At 34.5% G+C, this 27,296-nt stretch overlaps 1 protein-coding gene across 4 annotated transcripts in view; it reads left to right on the top strand.

Annotated features, from left to right (window-relative positions):
* LOC124956914 (serine/threonine-protein kinase 26) overlaps positions 1-27,296 on the top strand; it is a 101,833-nt gene that overhangs the window by 2,397 nt on the left and 72,140 nt on the right. The window contains exon 1 of one of the 4 annotated variants that reach the window (XM_047513363.1): positions 20,021-20,078. The exons of the other annotated variants lie outside the window; for them this stretch is intronic. Within the exon in view, the coding sequence (XP_047369319.1) occupies positions 20,036-20,078 (43 nt within the window). The 5' untranslated portion in view covers positions 20,021-20,035. Of the gene's footprint in view, positions 1-20,020; positions 20,079-27,296 lie in introns of those variants that run through there. 4 annotated transcript variants of the gene reach the window in all.

Below are 27,296 nucleotides of genomic sequence, written 5' to 3'. Positions count from 1 at the left end.
TAAACTCGAGGTCGTTCATTTATTATCACGAATATAATCCGTCGTAGTTATATTTTCTTATTTTATATATTTCGAAGTAACATTGGAGATTCGCGAAAGGATAAATACGTCACGATGATTGCGTTCATTCATTCGTTCGTTCATATATTCGTTCTTCTTTTTTTTTTCTTATTTATTTTTTTAATGTTTCTTTTTATTTTTTTTTTTTTTTTTTTTTTTGGCGTCTCCTCGCGAGTATGCACACGAGACGCGCTCGCAAAAAAGAAAAAGAAAGAAACAAGGGAAAAAAAATAAAAAAAAAAAAAATAAAAAAAAAGAAAAAATAAAAAAAAAAAATAAAAAAACACGCGTAACCTCGCGTCGTGGCTCGCTCGAAAAGAATTTCATTGGAAGGATTTATTGGCAACGTTGAATGCGAAGCTTATCGCTCCTACGGTGACGCATAGGCTCTCTGGCACTGCACGTTGCAATCACGTCGCAACACACCGCGCCACCCCCTCCCTTTTTTATCGTGAAACTTCTATTTATTACCAGAGTGTTCCTTGGAGATGAAAAAAGAGAGCCGATGGGTAATTAATACAGGGAGATCCCATTTCTTTGATAGGCAAATGCGCGAACTTTGTTTCTACAATTCTGTACTTTTTCTCTTGTTGGTTATCTTTCTTTCTTTCTTTCTCTTTCTCTCCCTTTCTCTCTCTCTCTCTCTCTCTCTCTCTCTCTCTCTTTCTGTTTTCTATCCTTATCGTCGAACGTTTCCCTCGTTTCTTCAACGTCAGCAAATTTTTTTTGCGACTAGCAAACGTATTCAATTTCTTTTTTATTCCTTTCATTTTTTCTTTCTTTCTTTCTCTCTCTCTCTCTCTCTCTCTCTCTCTCTCTCTCTCTCTCTCTCTCTCTCTCTCTCTCTCTCTCTCTCTCTCTTTCTCCCCATCTTTTTTTTTGCCTATAATGAAGAGCGTCGGTTAAGGAAGTGCGCATAAAAATTTCGCGAATGCTTAGCAAGAAGAAGCGGACGCTTTGTCAAAATTCAAGGATTTACAAATATTTAAGGCATGAGTCGTCATACACTCCTTTCAAAAAGTTACTTCTTTTATCGTGCAAATGCATGTCGTAGTAAAATCCATAACGTCTACGTTACCTGACAAATTTTACGTAACGATTATAGGACTATAAGAGGAATATTGTTAAAAGTAGTAAGAGAATAAAATGAAAGGGATAATTTATATTTTGTAATATTTTATAAGGTGCGCGATCTGTACATCGATATTTACTGTAACGTTGTAATCTATAGTAGGTTTTCGGTCTTGGATACACAGACAAACACACACATATCTTATATGTATGCGAGTTGTTTCGAAATCGATAGAGTTGATTCCTGATATATATATATATATATGTATATATATATATATATATATATCGCTTCAGTTTCGATCTTTATTGAGAGATAAAGGGACGAGACGATGTAATTATAAGAAAAAAGAAAAAAAGAAAATATAAAAAAAATAAAAACGAAGTGAAAAAAAAGAAAGAAAAAACAAAGAAAGAAAAACAAAAAGAAAAGAAAAAAAAACAACAAAATCAACAACAACAAAGTAACTGGCTCGGCATAGAAAAGGCACCTGCTACCCTCGGTCTGATATCGATCGAGATGGGATATGTACGTACGAGTGTCGAGGGTGGGATTCCGTCTCCTCCCCCTTTCGACAGCTCCGTACTCATCGTCGATCATATGGCTTCGTACTGGCATACCATGCCGTTCGAGTATTTGCCGTTTCCACGACAACGCGTTCATCTCTTTCGAGATATTAGCGCGTCACACTTCGATTATCCCTTCGAGAATTTTTACGGGACTTTTACGCGATCGGTTTACTTTTTAAGGTCTTCTAAATACTAGTATATAGAATTTGAAATTGGAACGAACCTTATTGACTCTCTCTCTCTCTCTCTCTCTCTCTCTCTCTCTCTTTCTTTCTTTCTTTCTCTTACTCTCTCTTTCTTCTCCTTCTAGAATAATTAATCGGTTCGATAACAAAATGATTTGAAATTCTCTCGAGACTTCTCTGTCTTTCTCTCTCTCTCTCTCTCTCTCTCTCTCTAAATGGATTCTGTTCATCGACGATAACGTTGTCTCTGTCGTACGACAATTCTCCTCTCCCCCTTCTCTTCTGTATGCGTGTAACGTATACGAGGACACGATAACGTCGTTGTTACTCTTATCGTAGCTCGGGAAGCCTAGGTTGCGTTGGCTAACTCGAGCAAAAGCGCGCGATGCACCCTCTGTGCGTTCCCTTATCGCGCCCATGTGCCTTCCGTAAACCTTATCGACTGGAACGTTCAAATCATGTGCCTGCTCGTACTGCTAGTTTATATATCTACATATATTTATACACTTTTTCAAATATGCACAGTATATACTGTGTATCAAGTGAATAAGTAGATACATGTACGTATGTCTATATCTATATCGTGGTTACGTGGGTAGTATATCGAGAGACAATAAAGTGCTAAGCGTTTTGTGCATGCATTTTGACGTTTCGTATTTTATTTTTTTATTTTTTTATTTATTTTTTTTATTTTTTTTTTCGTTTTCTTTTTTCACTCTTCTTTCCTCCACTCTCACGTTCCTTTTTATTTCTCCATTAATTATTCATCCGAAAAAAAAGTACGTTTTAGTAACGCTTTATTAAATTGTTCTTTTGATCTTTTTTAATTTCTTTTTCCTCCTTTCCTTTTTTTTTTTTTTCTTTTTTTTTTTCCCCTCCACGAATTTTAAATCTCGATTTAACCGGACTTTCGATTAGCGTTAATTCTATGACTTTTGAATTGGAAATAGTGATTTTAATTTATCATTTTAAAAAGTATCAAACTAATTCAAATTTTATTTCTCCCCGTAATCTTTGACACAATCAGTCATAAATATACCGTAAATTAATCTTTATATTGACAATTGAAATGTTCACTCTTGTTTGCCAACCTTAAGACAATATTTTACGTTTTAAAAGGTAAATCAACGTAAAAGTATTTAAAGGAAGTGATTGTGAAATAAATTTTAATAATATTTTTCACAGGAACATAAAAAAAAAAAAAAAAAAAAAAAAAAAAAAAAGAAAAAAAAAAAAAGAAATTGTTGTGTTGTAGAAAATATTGAAATAGGCAGCCGGGTATTCGGATATTACGTATATAACGGTTAGGACGTGATAAAATCTCCTGTATTTTTTCTATTCTTTTTTCTTTTTTTTTTTTCTTTTCTTTTCTTTTTTTGCATATATTCATTACACAAAAAAAAAAAAAAGAAAAGAAATCGCGTATCATTAGGACAGATGAATTGCGATAAACTCTGTTCGTTATATATATTTTTCGTTGTATGTATTTTTTTCTTCCTTTTTTTTCTTTTTATTTTTTCCCTTATATACCAAGATTGCATGCATATATATATATATATATTCTTACATTATAAATTCGAGGAAAGGTAAGGCGCGTGCAACGAACTCGAACGTACCGTGACGTACTTTTCGTGAAACTTTTGGATCGAAGGTACGCGAGAATTAATCGTAGCCGGTGGCAGTGCCGGCGCATTCGGTAGGTTTCGTTCGGTCGTAAACGTCACGAATGGAACCCCTCGTAAAGCGAGTAATAGCTTTGTGTCGTGTACACACGCGCGAACAAACGCACACACAAATATATACACAGGTACGCGTATATGCGCGCCCATACACACACACTGAGAGAGAGAGAGAGAGAGAGAGAGAAAGAGAGACATTGTACAATACACGTATACGTACGTTTAAGATACATGCATGTAGGTGATAACGTCGGAGTCATGTACTCGACTTCTCCGTCTATATATGGATGCGTTCGAATATTTTACATAAGACCAAACATGGCCGACTGACACGTGTGTGTGTGTGTGTGTGTACTAGAGCAAAAGTCTTTATCAACGGTGTGATACGCCAATGCGTTACCGCGTAAAACATTTTCTTAACGATTCACGATCGATTACACGGAATCCAGTACTTATTTATATATATAAAAAAAGAAGAAAAAAAAAATAATAAAAAGAAAGAAAAAAAGAACGTAAATATTTTCATCAATAAAGATTAACCGACGAAGTTTTTGGAAATGGAAGATTATTTTTTTATTGGAAGTATCTAACATTGTGATCTTATCCGATCGTATTTTTTGACATTGATGATATTGTTTATCGAGGATCGACGATGATATATTTTTTCTTCTTTTTTTTTTACTCAATATCGACGTCTAATGAGATAATAAGAGTTTGCTATTGAAACGTTGAAATATTTAAAGAGAACGTAAATTCTAACGACGCATTCTCTGTAAAATGTCGAAAATAATGAACATAAAAGTATCTATCATTTGTGTATTCAACGAGGATCAATTATATCTAATCGAGATCTACTTTCGAATAGTAGTTACATATATGTATATATATATATATATATATATATATATATATATATATATATTTACATACCTACAACATATATTAAATAAGTTCTTACGTTAGCCATTCAAGAAGTTAAATAGTCGAATATTTTTGATCGTATAATCGATAATATAACAGAATTATAAGCCGCTACTTGGGGTTTAACTCGTGATCGTTGGCCCGTATTAAAAAATAAGGACCAGTTTTGGACCAGTTTTGGACCAGTTTTGTTAATAATTATCAAAGGTAATTCAGGTGATTAAACGTCCAGATTATGTGAACGCATACATACACCATAAATAAATCCGGTCTCCGTGTCCCCATGACATTTCCTTTTCCCCTATCTTAAATATAATTATAGCAAATTAATTTCTTTCGTTCGTTCGTTCGTTCGTTCGTTCGTTCGCCGTTATATTCTAATCGTAAGAATTTTTTATTTTTTGTCACTTATTTCAATCTCAATCCACATTTTTGCTTGATCGGATTTTATATAACTTTATGTAAAGAAAAGAGAGAGAAAGAGAGAGAGAAAGGAGGAGGGGATGGAAATTGACACCCATCGAAAAGGTTCCCTTTTCCTATACGATATATAAAAGGTTTCTCTTTCGAGGCGAAAAAGAAATTCCAATTTATCGTAGTTCTTCGAAAAAAGATCAGACAAATCCATCCTTCGATCTAATCTACGTGCTAAGGGAAAAAGTATTCCGTTCTAATAAGAGACCAGCTTCTCCGTTACTTTCACGCGAGATATATATCTCGGTTATTCAAAATCTTTAAGATTTTCTCTTTCAAGAATTTATATTATTACGTAGAGAAGAAAGAGAGAGAGAGGAGAAAATTCTCTTGCAAATCTCTCTCTCTCTCTCTTTCTCTCTCACATTCGAAGAGATCGTACTTAAGAATTGGATTCAAAAATTGAATTTTTATTTTCCCATACCTATACCGTACTATCTATTTTTCCTTTATATCTTGAAAAAAAAAAAAAATTTGTTTGAAAATTGACATTTCTTTAGAAACAATAAATCATAAATAAAGGTTATATTTTGAAGTTTGATTTTTATGTTCTTGCGAGATCTTTTTAAAAAGAAGGACGAACGAACGAACGAATGAAAGAAAAGTTATTTTCCGATTGTGATGTAAATCTGTAGGGTTAAAGAATTACGTTTTAAATTCAGTCAAGAAGTATTCTTCGTAGGACAACGTTTGACAAAAGTTTGGTGCAACAAGCAGAAGGATGGAAAGTAAATGAAAAAGTTTAGAAGAAAAGATTCTTGAGAGAAACGTTAAGTCGCTTTCGTAAAGAGACAACGAAAGTTCTCCCCCCCCCCCCCCCCCGCCCTCCCCCTCCCATCCTTCCTACCTGTATATTTGTTTGCTTTTCTACATAATCGAAATTCAAAGTAGTCGATCTTTTCGTCGATTTCGTCGACGTCGAAAAATGCAAATCGCTTCGGGCTGTTTCTGTTAGGATTGCATAATAGGTAAGTTCTCCTCGGATATTCAGCCGGTATCGATCTCTGTCATTCGTTCAGCAATATTTACTAGTTCCTTTCAATGTTCCATCGACATAAAACCACTCATCCTCATTGGAAAGGATCACTCATTGGAAAGTTAAAATTTCAACCTATTTTCATCATCGAATATTTTTAAGAACTATGATATAATATATTATATATATATATATATATATATATATATATATATATATATATACATATGTCATAAATATAACCAATAATTCTTAATAGATCTATATACATTATAAATAGATCTATATTTACACATACGCACAAATGTTTTAATTAAATTCAAATTAGCAAGAGATATGTATCTTTGATATATTTTCATACATTTTATGAATTTAATTAAATAAATAAATATGTATAAGAAAATATTTCAATTAAATTCGATAAAATTTAATATAGACATATTATCGCATAGGATATATAGTCAAAGTTTTCTACTTGGGTAATCGTTTCAATCACGATAAGATATTAATATCTCTTGAGGAAGAAAAAACAAAATAAAAAAAGAAAAAAAAAGAGAGAGAGAGAGAGAAAGAAAGAAAGAAAGAAAAAAAGAAAAGAAATCAAATGTCGAGAGAACGAAAGAGAGAGTGAAAGGGTGAGAGGGGCGGTGGGGGGGGGAAGGTGTGGAAAGAGTAGAAAAAGTCCCTCTTCCTTTTTCTCTTTTCAAAGAGAAAAAGAGACGATGATCGTTCGTCCGACGGAGTAGAGGATCGGTGCTCCTCGTAAAAGTTGGAAGCGCAATTTGCCGGGTTTTAGCTGCAGGGCAGTAGCATCCACTACTCTTCTCCTTATACGAAGGTCGTTTCATTGCGAGTACGGTATCCTTAGGATCGTGAGAAAAGATGCGGACAAAGGAAACGAGGTATTCCGAGTAGTAGTGGCCTGCCGATCTTCTCTTGAAAAGAGGCGCGAGAGTAAAGGGAAGAAGAAGAAGAAAGAAGGAAGGGAGAGAAAAAAGGGAGGTAAGAGTGAAAGAAAAAGAGAGAAAGAGAGTGAGGGGGGGGGAGGGGTGTGAGTGAGGGGGAGGGTAGGACTCACAGGTGGAGGAGAAAGGAGCAGTCAGGATAATGGAATTTCTTCTTTATCTTCGAACCATCGATAAGTGTGAGAGAAAGAGAGAGATAGAGAGAGAGAGAGAGAGAGAGAGAGAGGGAGAGAGAAAAAAGAGTGAGAAGAGCTTTCATCGGGTATAACGAAAAATAAAAGTCGAAGAGTACGACGTCGTTGAGTTTCAATCGAGTCTCGATCGCGTCATACTCGTTTCCCATTTTAACAAGGCTCGTTCATTCTCCATCCACTGGATATTCATTTTCATGGACATCTCTATACTCTCTGGTCACTATATCGTGTGTACATGCGTGTTCGCACGCACGCGCGCGTGTGTGTGTGTTTGTTTGTGTGTTTGTTTGTGTGTGGAAAAGGGATCCTACTTTATCGGTATATTATAAATGAAATTTCGTTGGGAATCCTATGAAATCATAATCATTCTCGACAAGATAGCTTTTTTTTTTTTTTTTTTTTTTTTTTTTTTTTTTTTTTTTCCCCCCAATCGCACCGATAAAATTTCTTTTTTCTTTTTTTTCTTCTTACATTCGATTAGTTACATTTTATCTTTAAAAATTTTTTATCGATATATAAATAAGTAATGAAGTCTTTGTTAAAGCGTTACGTCAAAGATTCCTCGATGCATCCGATATGTATTACGACGAATGTAATAGGCTGATATTTTAAAAATAAAAATATTGTTGATTCCATTGAAATTAACAAATAATTTGACCACCGAGAATCGTACTTGGATTTATTTGAAAGCCGGATTTATTCATTGATCGTAGAAATCAATTCAGAATAACTTGAATATGCCGGAAGAGAAGTGTTTTTTCAATACGATGGGAGCTCTCCATCGTACTATGCAACTCCAATAAGGCGGCAGTTTTTAATCCGGCATTTATCCGATCATTTATTATTACTTTGATTATTCGTTTTTTATCGAAGGGGAGGGGGGGACGGAGGGGGAGGAATATTTTTAATTCAGAATATATGTAATTCAATCGGCTTCGTTAGAGAAGAATTTTAAGTGAGCAAATGGATGAAAAATGATCACAAATATATATATATATATATATATATATATATATATATATATTCGATGTTTTGAATATTTGATAAAATAAAACTTGTTTTCGATTAGAAACTTGCGTTTTTCCTCCCGATAATCATCAACTCGAAAATGATAGAAAAGAGCAACAAAGAAAAAAGAGAAAGAAATAGCACCATTCTAAAAAGAATTAAAAAATCTTTCGAATGACTCGACTCATGTGTGCCATTCAAGATTTTCAAGAGGGGGTTGTCATCCCTCCCTATCCTCCCTCGGTTAGCCGAAAATAATTGAATTTATGACACGGTTCTATCCCTCCTCGAAAATAAAATTGATCTGTCTTGATGTTTTGCGAAAAAGAAAAAAAAATCCACTAAATTTCATAATAATCCTGGTATTTTTGTTGTGAAACTTGACACACACACACACACACACACACACACACACACACACATATATATATATATACAGAAATAAGTAGATAAATATATATATATGTGTGTTTGTGTGTGTACGTAAGTAGATAGATACATATGGAAAAAGGTCGGATCAATGTCAAACGCATAGTTTGTATTTCTCGATATTTATTTATCATCAAAAACGATATGTAATAGTACCAAAAGTAGATATTAATATTTAGAATTTCACGAATTCGATGATAAATTTGGTATCTTCGAAAATCCGAATGATTTTTTAAAATTTCAGTAAAAAGTGATTTTAATGAACATGAATGATCGTATATAGAGGAGACGATCAATGGTTATGGAGTTTTGGTAAGAGCGGATATTGGATTTCTTTATTAAAAGATAATCTCCTTTTCGCGTTAGCCGTACGATAATTCCGTATCATCTTCAAAGTATCGCGTGCGTTTCGCGCGTTCAAGATAATTAAAGAAAATCGATAAGCGACGGCCTTTCGGAATTTTCCAGCGCATTATTTCACGTTCGAGGCCATCGACCGCGCGAATGCTGGATATCTCGGATAAGAGAGAGAGAGAGAAAGAGAGAGAGAGAGAGAGAGAGAGAGACAGACAGACAGACAGACAGAGAGAGAGAGAGAGAGAGAGGATGCCTCATTAAAAAGCAGCTGGATGACGGTGCTCTCTTTCCTTTTTCTCTATCTTCTTTTCGCCTTTCTTCGCTATTTTCCTGTTTTTATCTTCTTTTCTTCTTCTCTTCTTTATCCTCTCTCTCTCTCACACACACACACACACACACACACGCACGCAGACACTCATTCTCTCTTCTCTATCCATGTTTCTTTTTTTATATCCACCGAAACTCTACCGAGGGTGAAAATACAAAAGCTTGTAGGTGGTATTGCTTTCTGAAAAAAAAAGAAGAAGAAGAAGGAAAAAGAAAAAACAAAAGAGTGAAAGAAAAAAAAAACGATTGCAAAAAAAAAGAATCATTCTTTCACCACGTGTGCGAAGAAGTCATTCGTCATATCGTGCAGTAGCGCGAATAAAAGCACGTTAATAAAGATAAAAGTTCTCGGCTCTCTTTATCGATTCTATTAATCGTTTACTCCTTTCTAAGTGTAATTAATTGATTATATGCTATAGAAAAAGATTGCTCTAAAGAAAAAGGAGGAAAAGAAAAAAAGAAAAATAGAATTAAAAGGAAAAAAAGAAAAATGCTACTGTCACTTTTCTTATCATCGCTTCGAAATAGGTAAAGTCTTAAGATAAGAGATTTTATTTATTGCAGGTGGATTTAAATCGTAGAATGATCATGAGCTTGTATGAATATCGATGATGATGATGATGATGATGATGATGATGATGATGATGATGATGATATATAAATATCGTCGATTTTTCTTATAGCGTTGGAAAAAATTAATGTCGCAAGTGGTGGTATTACGTGAAAAATCGTATCTGTGACTTTGGCCAGAAAAAATTTGGTCGTCTATGAGAGAAAAATTTCCTCTTCCGCATTGCTTTCTATAGCGTTCCACTTTCATGAAGATTCCTCTTGTGAACGCGAACATATCGACAAGATATGCTAGTAAACAAGTTCAAGAATTTAAATATCGGGGAAAACATGAAAATTGGAAGTCTCGTTTGTCGATTGATATACGAATACCAACATGAATAACTTTATCCCTCGTAGATGCAAGTTATATATTATATATATATATATATCTCAATTCTTTTTTTTTTTTGTTCTTTTTTAATATATTCTTTCGCTATTTTTTTTTCCCTTCATTTTCTTTTCGTAATAAAGTCGTTAGAAGAATCATTCGCAGAGAAAACTCGTCGTGAGAAAATATATTAGCGTTGAGTAAAGATCTCTCTCTCTCTCTCTCTCTCTCTCCTTCGAGAAATTGGAAAAGTTTGAGCGAAAACAACGGTCTTTCTTAAACGACGTTATATTTTTTCATTTGTTCTGTTCGAAGAGAGTCAGCATTTACGGTATTACAGTAGACGTTAAGAAGAACGCGTCGGTGCTACATAAGTCGTTTCGTTGCAAAGGCAGCTATTAAAGATTCTACCTATTCCTTGGCTATGGCGCTAAAGTGGACGTTTACGAACAGTGCTATCTGTTTCTAGGAGGGATTCTTTCGAGAGAGAGAGAGGGAGAGAGAGGGAGAGAGAGAGAGAGCAAGTACCGTTGCTTCCACTCCTACAGACGAACGTTTTTGTAGCTTTTCTTCTTACTTACGCTGTTCTTCTGTTATTTTATATTTACGATAGCTTCGTAAAACTCGAAATTATCTTAACTTTGATTTACGATATATATATATATGTATATATATATCATATTAATTATATTATCTGTATGGTTTTTCTGATAAAAGGAAAGATAGATAAAAGAAAAAGAAAAAGAAAAGAAAATAATATAATAAGGCATACATAGAGATCTATTTATTTGTATAGTATGATTTTTCGAATAAAAATCAAACCAGGAACGAATGAAATCTAAATATATATATATATAGATAGATAGATATTTGCGTGATATCTCAATAATACTTAATACCCAAAAGGGTCTCCGTTACCTAAGGGAAATCTTACAAGAGATATACCGGTGTTTACACTCGTGTCATGTCAGATATCGTATTATCCAGTATATACGTTCCTATTTAATAGCAATGTGTTTTAAGTTTAAATAATATGGGAAATATTATTACAATGTAAAATACGATGGGAAAATCGATTGTTAAATATATGAAATAATTATAAAAACGATTAAATACGATAATAACTTTCGATAATGGCTTTCGATAATAACTTTTACTCTCACGGTCTTCGAATGTAAGTAGGTATATATATATATATATATATATATACACAAAATAATCCCAACGTCTGAAAGAAAAGAGAGAGAAAAAAAAGAAGAAACAGAAAATTACGTCATGTCACGAAGAGATATGACGATGAGATAAATCATTTTATCGTAAAAAGTGTGAGAGAAATTGGTAAAGTACTTCTTCTTCTTCTTCTTCTTCTTTTTTTTTTTTTTTTGTTCTTTCTTTCCTTTTCTTTTTTATGTCTTCTTAAGATCGAGCGAGAAACGCCGAGACGGTTTGTAGAATATACGTACAACGAAGGTCCTTGCCCCAGGACACGCGCTTAGCAGACGGTCGATGCCCAGGGTAACAACCGAAGTATTCCTATTCTCTGCTCAAGGGTATCTACCCTTTATACAGATTGCTTCAACCTTTGCCGAAGTCAAAGTAGAAATCAATTTCTATTTTCTTTCTTTCTTTCTTTTTTCTTTTTTTTTCTTTTTTTTTTTTTTTTTTCTTTTTTTTTTTTATTTTCGAGTTCATCTCTCTCTCTCTCTCTCTCTCTCTCTCTCTTTCCTTCTTTCTCACATGCTACGTTCTTCTTTTTTTTTTTTTTTGTCTTCCTCTGTGATCGATCACATATATTTTCAACAAAATTGACTTCTCTCGTTTTTATCATTTATTCTTCACACTTCTCCTCTCTTTAGAGGGTCAAGTTTTCTTTTATCTTCTTCTTTTCTTGTCTTTTCTTTTTACTCTTCTCGATCCATTGATTTTTTTTTTTTTTTTTTTTATAATCCGATCGTAAGATGATCTCACGTATTCGAGAGTATTAAACATTGACAATTATACTTTCACTTCTTTCTTTTAAACTGATAAGAGATATTCTTTTATTATGGATAACTTTTATCGTGGATTAGATTAGAATTAAGTTTTATCTTTATTTCGTTGCCACTCTTGAATTGAAAAAAAAAAAAAAAAAAAAAAAAAAAAAAAAAAAAAAAAAAAAGATTTCATTAATGAGAAACGTATGGATCTAATTGTTTTATGAAATTCATCTGAGATTCACGAATGGCCCTCCTCAATAGCGTTGAAAACTTCGATAGGGCTAACTTCATGTCGAAAAGAAAAAGGAAACCAATCAAAATTGTGGATACACCTTTTTAATAGTGTTTTACGTTTGAAAAGTCCTTTCAACGAACTCTCCTCTCTCTCTCTCTCTCTCTCTCTCTTTTTTCTATCTATTTATCTATCTATCTATCTAATTATTTCTCTTTATCTCCCTCGGACGAAAAGTAGCGTGATAAAACCAAGTAAGCTTAGATGCCGTGAATCGTTTAATTAAAAAAAGAACTTCGATCAAACAATCAAGCAATCTTTGCGAGATTTAAATCAAATAAAAAAAATGATATCACGCTGATATAGATATTTTTTTCTTTTTTTTTTTTTTTCTTTTTTTTGTCCTTCTTCTTCCTGTTTTTTTTCTTTTTTTTTTTTTTTTTTTTTTTTATCGTTCGGAATCGATTACACGATATTATCATTTAATTATGCGGAAATTTCCTTCTTCTTTAATTTTTTTTTTTTTTTTGTCTTTTTTTCGTTTTGAGTAAACGCAATAAAATCCAGTTTAAAAAATTAGTGAGATAAGTTTATGTATACTTCGAAAACATTAATCTCTCTTTCGCTCATTCGCACGGTACAACAGGCATATCTCGTTATTTACGATACGTTTCTTGGTTTACTACTTTTTATAGTTAGTTCATTCACTGGTACTATCTCTCGCAAGAGTGGAACGTCTTCATTCGAACGCAATTTATCTCGTTGATGTGAATCCTCGAAGCTATTGCTTCCAGCAAACTGCGTAATTCATATGATAAAATTTTAGTAGAACGAGACGAGCGTAACGAAGAAGAGAAATTTTCTTGTTTGTAATGCACTTGTACGTAAAGAAGATGACTCTTGTACGGTTTATTAAAAATATAATAGATATAGCGTTTAGCCATAGAAATATTCGGAAAACTTTCCGTAAGTGGTGGTTCGTACTGAGAAAGTACATAAGCTTATAAGCTTGTAGAGTTTTACGATTTGCAAAAAAAAAAAAAAAAAAAAAAAAAAAAAAAAAAAAAAAAAAAAGAAGAAAAGAACAGAAAAAGATTAACCTTAAAAAAGTCGCGAAAAAGTGTAATTGATTTTTAAACTTATAAAAATTTTATCCATCCCCCGTACAAAGTCATCTAATAAAATAATAGATTATGACGTATTCGAAAGTAAAGATTTTATTAATAATATTTAGGACGTTTACCTCTACTTTTGAACTAAAAGAAAATGTCATAGTTATAATTACGAAAAATTGGAACTTTCTAAAGTGCGATATTAATGCAGGTACTTAAAACTTTTCTAACAAAGCGATGTTTCATATCGTGTTAAGTACAAGGACACGAACAAAACCCTAGTAGGACGATTAATTAAACTATAAAAAGCAAGAAAATATTACAGAATGTATCGTTTGAAAACTTTGCGTTATATTACACGACGAACTTTAATATAACAGATTTTGTTTTTGATAAATGATAAATTATAATAAGTCATTAAAAGTTAAATATATTGTGTGTACTTTTATGATATCAATCAGTATGTAGATATAAATGTTTAACGCATGATATAAATAAGACGAAGACGAGTTTCGATGAAACAACGAGTAAATATTTACGTAATCCCGTTAATTTCAATATTTACATCTTTAAGTTTGTGTGGGTATGCGTGTGTGTGTGTGTGTTTACTCGCGCGCACATATGTAAATAAATAATATATACTTTACACTTGGTATTTGAATATACATTTATAAAATATTTCAATGGTTCTCATTAATTCGAGATTAATAATTAATTTTTTCATTAAAAAAAAAAAAAAAATATATATATATATATAAAGCACGTGAGATTGTATCTATCTATTTCTAGAGATTAACATTATTACTTTGTTTACCATGTTCACATCGAAATAAAGTCTGATTTTCAACATGACAAATACTACTTAACTCTGTTAGACAGACAACGCAGTCGTATGATAACTTTGGAAAGGTAAACACACGCAAAACAATTGTAAAGGGTCTCCTTGTATAATCTTATCGAATTTCGTAATCGTTAATCGAAAATTTTTATAAGAATCGAGGTAAAAAAAAATAAAAACATATACTATTACGAAATATTACTTTTATTACGGAGAATTCTTTAGACCGGGAGAAATCAAAATTTCTATTTTATTCAATGATATAACGTGGTTGAAAATAATTTTTATTTTATTAAACGTTCGAAATGTATATCGTTGATCTACACACAAATACACACATATATACGTATCATAATTAACTATTAGAAAACTAATGTGAATCGTATGGAATAGTGCGTATTATGCCTGTGAATGACAACGATAAAATGTCCGTCTTTTCTCATGTTATATGCTCTTATGAAACATATATATGACGATTGTATTTGTCAACAACTCTATATGACGTTCACTTTATTCGCTCGTGTATGAAAACAAAGAGATAGTGAGTGGAAGAGAGAAGGAGGAAAGAGAGAGAAAGAGAGAGTGAGAAAGAGAGAGAAGAAAAACAATTTCAATGGTTTAACTTTGAGCAAGAAGGATATTCGAATTGGTATCGTCAAAAAGCTGCTAGCTAGCTCTGTTCGCTCTGAGCTATTGTACACACATGTACGAATCATTTACGTCTGTTAAACGAGCAGATTGTCGAGTACGTCTCCTCTTTCTCTTTCTCTTTCTCTCTTCTATGAGTTACGTACAAGAAATGTCTCTTGATGTTGAGATGAAATATCGTTTGCACCGGATGGAGAAACAGAATCAACCGTCTAGTTGGACTTGGAAGGGAAATTGTAAATCGTCCTAAATATCTACATTTTGATTAATATTCTACATTGTTAACGTAAGTTGTAATATTCCTTTGTTATACGTACATTCAATGAAATTCGATTAGCTAATATATGTTTGTTGTTGTTGTTATGATACCATAGAAATTGTATATATATATATATATATATATATGTATATTTATATACGCATGTGTATATGATACGCATAGACATACAGACACAACAAACATCTATAGGCGCATGCGCGCGTTATTTGAAAAGGAATTTGGTTTCGAGGTGTATACTCGGATTAGTTACACGCATTATGATTCGAATGGATTTAAAGCGTATAATAGCGAAGGTATATAATTTCGTTCGGACGGCAACCGAGACGCAAAGTGAAAATTGATTATGAACGGTAGGGTGAAGTTATAAGGAAACATAGTAGATCAGTATATAATCCCGCTTAAGGGCGTCGGAGAAGCGATTAAATACTGGCAAATCAACTAGCACGAAAATCACCGGGATAATTTTGTTCGATCTTACCGGGAAGGGGCCTTCGTTGGCTTTTCGAACTTTTACGAATAATACGGATCGATGTTGACGCAAAAATAAACGCGAGAAAATGTAGAAATAATAGATCGCTTGAATGAAAAGGAAAGAAAGATTAAGGAGAGATAGGGCGGGTCGGGGCGGGGCGGTGTAGAAAAAGCAAAAGAAAAATGAAAAGGACAGAAAGAAAAGATAGAAAAAGAAAATATATTTTTTTTTATCCAATAAAAACGATAACTTTTAATCAGTCGCATCGGAAAACGAAAAACAAATTATAACTTTTAGGGGCTTTACTGATAAACGATGCGCATCGTCGTTCGTACGGATGTCGACGATTCAAGTATTAATTGTTTACGTGTGATCGCGATACTTTTAACGAAATTATTACCTTTTGGTTGGAAACAGAACAATATTATACATATACATATATATATATATACATATATTTTTTTTTCGACTTATTTAATTGTTTTTTTCGTTTCTTATTTTTATTCTTTCATTTTGTCTTTTTTTGCCTTTCCTTTAAATCACCCACTCCCAGTACGAATTTAAAATATTATTCAAAGAATGTGTTTACATATACACATACATATATATATGTATATATATATATATACATACCTATCTAACTACCTGTCTATTTACATTTTAAACGTTGAAAATATATAGATAAGAATTACTTTTCAAAGTAGATACCTCGATAAATATACAAGGAACGAGTATAAGAGGAAACGGTGCTATACTCGTTGGGTAAACTTATCTTTTCTCTTTTTTTTTTTTTTTTTATTCTTTCGTTTGTATTTTTTTCTTTTCTTTTTCTTTTTTTTTTTTTTTTATTATTTTTAATATATTTTTTATTTTCTTTTATTCTTATATGGAAATACCGTTGCAGTAATATCGCAACTGGTATGGATTTTTGATCCTCAAAAGAATTACACGACGACTACTACGACGACGAAAACCTGCCTCTAAGGAGTCATTCGGGCGCTTTAAACTCGTTTATAATTTTTTTTTTCTATGGTTCCCTCCGTCTCGCCCCCCCCTCTTCCTCCTCTATGTTCCTGCCCCCTCCCCCTCCCTCATCGATGTCGGTGTCCCAGTTCCAATCGCCGGTTGACCTTCCACTCCAACGCTAGTGTCACTCCCAAGTATCGTGAAGCATGCTTAAACGTATGTGAAAGGGTACGTGAAGGGGTTTCCAATACGTGCCGTAGCGCTATTTTAACGGAGATCCTTGGCTTACGATACATACCGAAGAGGCAACCCAATCCGCGTGGTTCGATTATTATTCGGCAATGGTGTATGATGCACCGTGATGCATCTTTCGAATCAATTTGTATAGTAGTCCGCGACTTTTGAGTGAGAACTTTGCTAAAAGCTTTTTTGTCCGACATTTTGTTCTTTCCTTTTCTTTTTCTTCCTTCTTATTCTTTATTTACTTACTTTTCTTTTCTCTTTTTCTTTTCTTTTCTTTTCTTTTCTTCTTTTTCTTTTTTCTTCTCTCTCTCTCTCTCTCTCTCTCCTACTTTTTTTTTTTTTTATATAACCCCAGCTGTTACAGGATAAAGGAAAGTTAAGTTTTCTTGAGAATTTATTCTTATTGCGGGTAACATGAACGAATCGAAGTGAATCGCTTTATCGAGCGTGAACTCGACATAAATTCCACGATGATGCGTACATATGTATGTACGTACGTACGTATGTACGGTACGTAGTTACATACCTATCTCTATGTTTGGTCTTACGCAATTTATCACGTATCCTTTCTTTTTATGTCGTTTTTTTTTTTTTCTTTTTCTTTCGTAAAATCGTTCGTTCGCGCCCATTCCTTCCATTCGCCGTCTCTCTCTCTCTCTCTCTCTCTCTCTCTCTCTCTCTCTCTCTCTCTCTCTCTCAAAAGGAAAAAAAAAAAAGCGACTGTCTCGACTTCGAGGCGACCGCGACGGAATGCTTCCGCACAGCTTGCTTGCAGAAACTTGGCACGAGCTTTTCTATCGACGGAGAAGATTCGCTCCTCCGCGAAATTAGCGACGAAGTATCCAACTATTTCTTTTCTTTTTTCTTTTTTTTTCCCTTTTTTTTCTTCCTTTCTCTCTCTCTCTCTCTCTCTCTTTTTTTCTTTTTCTTTTTTAAATTTATATCGCCCAAGAAAACTTCACGCGTAACGAACGAGACATACTGACCGAACGAAGAATGTTCAATTTCTCTGGCCAAGTTAACTTTGATATGTCGGAGCACATAGGATAAAGTAAACGTGCACATGTAGGTGAACGATAAAACAAATAATGGCCTTGGCCGTTTGTAATGGATCTTTAACCGAGAGTAGTAAACTCCTCCAAGTCGTATTCTAAATGCGAAGTCATTCATTGTCTTGCCTCTTCCATCGGATCGCGCCCATCTCTCCTTTTAATTAATTTAATAACGTTAAATGTCATTCTGTCGTCTCTTTTACGATACGACGAACCTAAATAACAAGTTTATATATATATATATATATATATATATTATAAAAATATATGTGTGTGTGTGTGTATAACAGACAACGATTTACCAACGATACCATTTTCTTATTGTTAGCGATTTATTGACTTTTTATATTTCAATTGAATAGAAAATGATGATAGTGGATTACTTATCGATCGATCGTAGGCGTTACCGAGATGTGTTTTCTTAGAATCTATTCGATTCAGAGAACAATAACTCGATAAAATATACATAGTAGAGAACTTATTCTTTACCGATAAGATGCGGAAGTGAAAATGTTTTATCTTCATGTATACCTAAAGATTTTTAATAGCCGTTTTATTTCTTTCTCTCTTCCTCTCTCTCTCTCTCTCTCTCTCTCTCTTTTTCTCCCTATGTATATACCTATGTACGTACGTACGCACGCGTATCTAAACACCATAATTTCGTGCTATTATGTGAGTCATCCCTAAGAGAAAGAAATTATTGTATTAAATAACTACCGTCTAACACGTATAGCACAGCACATAAAGACTTCTCGCATCCGTGTTGCTCTCCTATTCGATCCACTTTTCTAATCCATTTCAAGTGCACGAAACTCTAGTCGCGGTTTATTTGTCTCGAGTTTTTTTTTATATGGAATACTATCTGTCATATGTGTGTGTGTGTGTGTGTGTGTGTGTGTGTGGGCATACGAGTATGTGTATAAGAGAATATGAATTATCACGATCGCAGGTTTGTTCGTTCTACCCAAAGGATCGTCTCGAAAATGAGTAATCGATTGCTGGAGCGATGTTTCCCGCGGGAGAGTATAATAATTTGTGCTAGGATCGATATTCCACCAAACTATAGATTACGTTTTTATTTCTCGTCCTTGTTCGTCGTCGCTTTTATTATTTGAAAATCTAACAAATTATAAATTTTAGCCAATATGTTTTATAAGGATATATTATTATAAAATTAGATTGTATTATATTATATATAAATTAAGAAGAATGTAATATATAAAAATTTTCGAAGATGTTAATTTTCAATTTTATCGTCATGTATTGTATAAGTACATATTTTACTGTATGTGTATATATATATATATATATATATATATATATATATATATATATGGTAGGATAAGATCCAACTGTCCGAAACTAATCTTGGATTGTAAAAGACAGAACGCTAGGATTTTAGTAAATTACAGGATCTCGGCAAGCCACCAAATCGTAGTACATACACGCACACGTATAGACATACACATACACACAATGATTTTTCGTTCTTTCGATTTATCAATATTTTCTTTCTAGATACTGCGTAAGTTCGTAACTACATATATATACATATACCAATACTACTTTTCTTTCCCTCTCTCTCTCTCTCTCTCTCTCTCTCTCTCTCTCTCTCTCTCTCTCTCTCACACATACACTGTTTCTCCTTTTTTCTTTCTTTCTTTCTCTCACTCTCTTGCGTTGTTTCATTTACTTTCACAGAGACGGAAGCTATCTTAAGATTTGCTCTATTTATATAAGAAGAAAGTGCTTTTCGAAGTAAAGAGGAGTGCGATTTATTTGCGATATCTCGAGTACTTCGAGAGAAATTGGGTTGCGATATTATGAATGGATTTTTTTTATTTTATTTTTTTTTATTCCTCCCCCCCCCCCCCCCTCGCCCGCCTCGCCCCAAATAAGTACGAATGATGAAATTATTTTCAATTATTTACTTTTTATTTATTTACGCGAATTCAATTATATTTTTCAACGTAGTAATCGTAATTGATTTTAATGATTTTTTTTCCCCTTCTGTTTTGTCTTTTCAGGTAAGATATCAATTCAGGTGTCTGATTTTGCTCATGGATAATAAAAAACAAACTACGACAAGCGTTCGTACGTTGGGTGAGTCATTTATTTTTAATGAATCAAAGAATCAAGATGATAATTTTAGAAATGGTCTAACTCGTTCCGTATGAACGAGTTTTTAAAGACTTCCCAGTCACAATTTCATATCTAGAACGGACATGAGATTTTAATTATATCTTTATGAAATATAGAGATTTTCTATGATAGTTACAATCACCGAAAGTTTTTGTTTTTTTTTGTTTATTTTTTTTTTTTTTTTTTTTTTTTTTTTTTTTACATTATCTTCTTTTCCCCGCTCATAGAAGGAAATGTTGGCAGAAAATCAGAAATACTCGGATCAGAGATAGTCGAGACACGTATCGCGTTCCGTGTAACTTTTCCACTGATTGCGAGAGAAAAGGGTGCGAATTGTTCAATACGTACCATTTACATCAAGGGCGTCAAGGAATAAATCGTTTTATAAAAAGGAGAGAAGGATGGATGGACGAGATAGAGAGGAGATCCGACAAACAAATACAGAAACGTCCGTTTGACTAAACGATTTGAAAATCGCTTTGGTAGACAGCTTTTTTTTTTTTGTTTTTTTTTTTTTTCTTCGTTCTCAACAAGATATTTTATCAATCAGTGTCCTACTTTTTTCGTCTAACGAAAGAAAAAAAGAAAAAAAAAAAGAGAGAAAAAAAATAAAAACAAAGAAGAAGAAAAAAACGTGACGTTAACGTTTTGAACCGATCGAAACACGATTGTATTTGTGCGCTTGCTCGATAACAACGATCGTCGTGTGACGATACGTTGAAAAAGGTTTTTTATTTTCTTTTCTTTTTTCTTTTTTTTTTTTTTTTTTCTTTTTTTTTTTTCTCTTCTTTTCTTTTTTTGGCGAACGAAATATGACAGAAATAGAAATGGGATGATTGGGGAGGGGGAAGGGTTGCGGGCGGGCGGGCGGGGGAGCGATTTGAGGGGGGATAGGAACGATTTGAGATTTCTCTTTGACGCGATCGATCTTCTGCTTGTTCGTCGATACTGCCGTTGAACTTCCTTTCATCCTACGGACACACGACAGTAACGAAAGAGCTCATGCCACACACGAGAACCGGTTCCTACTTGTACTCGACTCACGAACCAAACCCGGTCTCTCTCTCTCTCTCTCTCTCTCTCTCTCGATCGTTAAGTGTATTCTCCTCTCCACCGTCTCTTTAAGATTCATCCACCTAACGTCCAATTTTTATCATCAAATACGCATATCTTCGATCCGGTGTCCCCGTTTACGGTTTTTACGTCGTTATGAAAAATCTATACCATAAAAAAGAAAGAGAGAGAGAGAGAGAGAGAGAGAGAGACACTCGGGTTCGATGTTCCACCAATTTGATAAAAACAACTTTTTCTATATCCTTTAGGATAATTTTTTTTATTAATCCATATTGATAATCGATATAATACAAGCCGTTTCCATTTAAATAGATCGCTATATCGAAATATCGTGAAAATTCAATGGGATCCCTCTTTCCTATGGGTCTACTAATTACCATAAATCCATCAGTGGGTAGGATCCGTTGACTATAAATGCGTCGGGACGTAGAAAGCGGAGAATCGACTAACCTGACTACTACCACTTTTAGTAGGATCGATAAACCAAAATGGATTATTTGATTTGGTCGAAATAAGATGTAATAATAAATCGTTTAACTACGAAGTTCTTCTTGAGTATAAAAAATACATGAGCGCGCGCGCGTGTGTGTGTGTGTGTGTGGGTATAAAGAGGAATAGAAGAGAACAGGACGAAGGCCGACGAACTCTCTTATCTCGCCCGCTCGCTAAACATTCTTTAGCATTATACAGATTATAATTCATCCCTTTCTCTCTCTCTCTCTCTCTTTCTCTTTCTCTTCCTTCCTTTCCCTCCCTAGCGATGATACAACGATGCTGATATGTAGGGAGGAACGAACAAGCGCCATTCTCTATTTCTCTCTTTCATATACTTACATTCCACCTAACAACACCATTGGCAAAATATATCCCATAGCTGTAGCAACAGCAGCAATAGAGTAACAGTAGCGGTAGAGTAGCAACAGGAACAGAGTAACAGTAACAGTAGGAAGCAGTAGCAACAGCAGCAGCAGAAACAGGCAGAGAGTCGGTCTTGCGAAGTTTTCTACCCTTCCAAATAAGGGTATAGGAGCTTTTTGCCGGGCGAAGTAATTCCACCGGCAGACACCCCCTCCAGTTCGACGGCCGCGTGGCGGTAGACACGCTCCGATGGTGGGGATGCCGAGCTTTCGAGGGGGATGCAGACAAGGCGGGAGGAGGAAGAGGTGGTGGAATAGTAGGAGGGAGGAGGGTGGGGGTGAAACGGCTCGGTCGCTTGGTTGGCTGACTGGCTGGCTGGCTGGCTGGCTGGCTAGCATTGCTCTTCTCTTCTCTCTTCTCTTCTCTGGTCTGCTCTGTTCTGCTCTGCTGTACTGTGCCGTGCTGTGCCGTGGTGCCGTGCCGTGCCGTGCTATGTTGTAAGGGGTTGCGTCGTGGCGCCGCCGTTGTCGTTCCCTTGCGGATTCTCTCTTCGAAAGGGAGCTTTCAGTCGACGCGCGACCGCCCTCAACTACACGTAGAGAATCGTCGTTCGATCGTTCAGATTAATATATCGTACCGGTGGTAGCGCTTTTGCGTACTGACGGGGGTACGGGGATATCCTCGTTAACAATCTCCCTCGTTCTCTATCTCTCTCTCTCTCTCTCTTTCTCTTTCTCTCTCTCTCTCTCTCTCTCTCTCTTTCTCTCTTTCTCCTTTTTATCATAAATCCCCCTTCGGCCACCGGGCACATTCCCCTTTCTCGTTTACGGGAACTCTGCTACGTTTACGGTGTGCGGAAATAGGACTCGCGATCTAAGGTATCTCGTTAATTATTTATAACGTTAGTTAGTTTTTATTTGCTCTTTCTCTTCTTGATTTTTTTTTTCCTTTTTTTATTCCTCTTTCTTTATCTTTTGGTTTTTGCTGTTTGCTCTCTCTCTCTCTTTCTCTCTCTCTCTCTCTCTCTCTCTCTCTCTCTCTCTTTTGTCTATCTCTCTCTTTTGTCTATCTTCCTTCCTTCCTTTCTTTCTTTCTTTTATTTCGCTTATACAATACGAAATGGATGGAAAAGTTTTTTTTAACTTAAAATAAATTACTACGTCATAAACTTTGTAATAGTAGTATCCTTTGCGTGGGATCGATTATTGGTGGAGAAAGGATCAATGATTATTCGTTGTCCAATTTGTAATAGGTAAGATCAAACGTAGAACAATCGGTCGATTGATTCTTCTCAATTCATAAGAGAGTAATAAAAAGAAAAAAAAAAAAGAAAAGATGAAGAAGATAAAGAAAAAGAAATGTCACAATATCGTAGAAAGAAATCACGCCAGAATCATGGGGGACTAGTGGCGTCACGCGAAAGTCAACGACGTGGCCTTGATAGTATAAATCCTTGAGTCATTCTTTACGACTGATATTAACAGCGTTTACTTACGTAGGTACCGTACATACGTATGTACATACATACATACATACATACATACATACATACATACATACATACATATATATATATATATATATATATATATATATATATACACGTATCTACGTACGTTGCTAGTAGGCAATTGATCGCTGTTACTTGCATACAACTTTGCGAGTGGATAAATAGCTTGACTCATCGTAACCTCGCGAAGAATGAACTCTCGCCTTCTCTTTTACGAGCCTTTTACGAAGTTCGTCTTCCGAGAATCGATTTATATATGTATGAGTGTTCCTCCTTCTCCTCTTTCACCTTCTCCTCCTTCACCTTCTCCTCTTTTTTCACCTCTTCCTCCATCTCCTTCTTCTTCTATTTCTTCTTCGTGGTCGAACCGTTTTCCGTGACCAACGAGAAACTAAATTACGGATCGATAAACTCAACGACCACGACGACGACGACGACGACGACGACGACGACGTAAAATTTTCCTTCTACGTTGCACGTACACATTTACTTTTATACTATTCATAGAAATTCACGTATCGTTATAACGTTAATTCGCATGATCTTTAAACGTTTGTTCAAAGTTAAATTCTACGTTGTTACTTACTTTTTAAGAATATACCCACGCATTACTAATGGTACTAATTTCAGATTAGTTTATGATAAAAGCTTCGCGTGACCATAATCGTTGTTTAGATAAAAATTCATTTTTTTTTTATTTTGTCACATGGTAATATCGATCGAATGAAAAAGTCTTTGACTTTCATTGAGAGAGACAGAGAGAGAGAGAGAGAGAGAGAGAGACAGAAAGAGAAAGAGAAAGACAAACGAGTTCCAAATGTCTCCTGTTCTTTCTCTCTCTCTCTCTCTCTCTCACACACACATACACACACACACATACATACTTCTCTTTCTCTTTCTCGTCTTCGTCCTCCTGGAATTTGGTACAACCGGTCGGACGACCCACTGATCGACAGAAAAATAAGATTTCAATCGACGATCGGCCGCGTTTCTTCAATTTTAAGTTTTGCGTTTTAAAACGCGCCGATGACGAGGCGAGTATTTTCATCGGTGATCGATAACTCGTATAAAACTAAGAAGTAAAGACAATTTTATTCGTCGAGGAGTTAATCGAATGGTAGAAAAATATATATATATATTCTACTACCCTATCTCATTCTCGTGCCGATCGTTATCGTCTTTCAAGTTCATAGACGCATACGCTTGAAGAAACTTCTTTTTCATTTCTTTTCTTATTCTTTTTCTTTTTCTTTTTATTCCTCTGTCTATCGCCATCGTAGTTTCCATTCCGTCCGACGTAAATTTTGTTCTGAGATTTTGTACTAGTGCGAGAAAATAAGACAAATTGAATTTCCAAAGGTTTCCTCTATCGCGTTCGTCCCACGGTATCGCTTGAAAATATTTACGAGAATCGATACCGAAGCTTGTCCGTATAAACTACCTTACAATGATACTTTCTTTTGTCTATTCTCGTTTTATTTTTTTTTTCTTTCTTTCTTTCTTTTCTCTCTCTCTCTCTCTCTCTCTCTCTCTTTTTTTATTTTGTTTCTGCGGCTAGAAAAACGCCGTTCCAATGTACGAGATTTACGGCATATAGTTATGGGAAGGGGAAAAATGAAGAAGGAACTTTGATGATACACGACTGAACGTTATGGAACTATATATGGGTCGGAATCTCTATGGGGAGTTAGTTTTTTTTCTTCTTTTCTCTTTTTTCTTCCTTCTTTCTTTTTCTTTATCATTCTCTCTATTTATCTCTTTTTCTCTCTTTTACTTTCCCAGTTCTCCAGCTTCGTTTTCAATGGTATGTAAAAAAGATCTGCGTCACATTGAGAACGGGAACGAAAGCCAAATTCGAAAAGCAAATGTTAAAAGATACGAATCGCGAAAGGACGTCACCCATACTCTCTCTGTCTCTCTATCTAACTATCTCTATCTCTATCTCTCATTCATCTTAACTATTATTTTTATGATGCCACTTTACCTATCTCCCTTTCTTTATGTTTTCTTTTCGACTTTTCCCCTATCGTACTCGAACTCGTTCATCTCGACTTTATGGAACGTAACGCGAAAGGTATATGACCCGAAGCATCTCATAGAATTTTTTTTCATTCAAAAATTCGTTTATAACTCTTTCACAAAATTCTCGTAAAATTTTAGAATAAGAAAAAAAATTTGTCAATACGTCTCTCTCTTTCCCTCATTTCTCCCCTCTTCTCTCTCTCTCTCTCTCTTTCTTTTGCTCGTTTCTCTTCTTCTCTTTCGCTCGATTGGAATAAAATAAGAAGGAAAGTGGAAGGGGTGTCTTTTAAAATATTGTATATTTTTGCGTCAATCAATAATATCGAATTAATAAGGCAAATGATATTTCTTAAGTCAAAACAGATAGATTATCAATAATCAATTATTATTATTATTATTATTATTGTTATTATTATTATTATTATTATTTTGATGTACTGTCTCGTATTTGGTATGATTGAGTATAATTAATGATTAAGTATACGATATCTTTCAAGATATTCGATAATACCATCAACAGTCGAAGGTGTCACTGGGATGAATAATTTACCTTTAAGGCATCTGTCTTTAACGAGTAAAACGGAACGAGCGAACGTGCGGATAAGTCGCTTTTTATGGAAAGCTTGCTGCGAAACGAGTTTTCTGTAAAAATGCCCTCGTACGAGCTCGCGTCTCTCTCTCTCTCTCTCTCTCTATATATATATATATATATATATATATATATATATATATATATATATATATATAATTTTTTTTTCCTTCGAACTTTTGCATGATCGAAATCGTGACATGACCCGTCGTGATTTAAATGCTGAAAAATATTCATTCCGTTATGCGTCTTTACGGTGATGATGGTGTTGATGATGGCAATGGCAATGGCGTTGACATGGTGAAGCGGCGGGGGGTCGCGGTGTAAAACTCTGGTACATAGCGAATACGATTCCTTGCACTGATTTTCCAAGTTATTTGAATTTCTAAACGCATGTCTCTCGTGCTTTCAAAGAGGCAATCCGATATTCTCGTAGCGCGTGCGTGCCAGTTGTCTATTCGATCTTATTCCTTTTTCTTTCCTCTTCTTCCTATGTATATATATATATATATATTTTTTTTTATTTTTTTTTTTATTTTTTGCTTTCTTTCCTTTCCTTTCATTTCCGTTCCCTTCCGTTCTCTTCTCCTTTACGAACAGCTTAAACTTTCTTTCTCATTAAAGACACGCGAACCCTCAACGAGTAGTAACCATCTACCTACCTACCTACCTACCTACCTACCTACCTACCTATCTATCTACCTGTGTAAATACATAACGGACAATGACGTGGTCGTTGAAGGTTCTTTCTTTCTTTCTTCCTTTTTCTCTCTCTCTCTCTCCCTCTCTCTCTGTCTTTCTCTCTATTTTTTTTTCATACTCTTTTCGATTTATCGATAAATAATAGGTGGTAATTCGTAGAGAAACGAGACTGTCGAGATTTGTTTGGTTCGTGAAAAAAATCCAGAACGAGTCGAAAAGCTCGACAATTTTTAAATGTCGAACGAATCGACGAGTCAACGCCGATAGCTGGAAACGAATCTATTTCCGTGTATATATATATATATGTATATATATATATACACATTTACACTCACAAGTATGTATTGAATTTCATAGATACATACCTATCGAACAGTAAGAGAAATTCGTCTACGAGTTAGTAAAGAAATCTTCCTATTACTGA

The sequence above is a fragment of the Vespa velutina genome, chromosome 1 (assembly GCF_912470025.1).
Source record: "Vespa velutina chromosome 1, iVesVel2.1, whole genome shotgun sequence".
Taxonomy (NCBI): domain Eukaryota; kingdom Metazoa; phylum Arthropoda; class Insecta; order Hymenoptera; family Vespidae; genus Vespa; species Vespa velutina.
The sequence above is the reverse complement of the archived record's forward strand: the minus strand, read 5'-3'. Positions and strand labels throughout refer to the sequence as shown.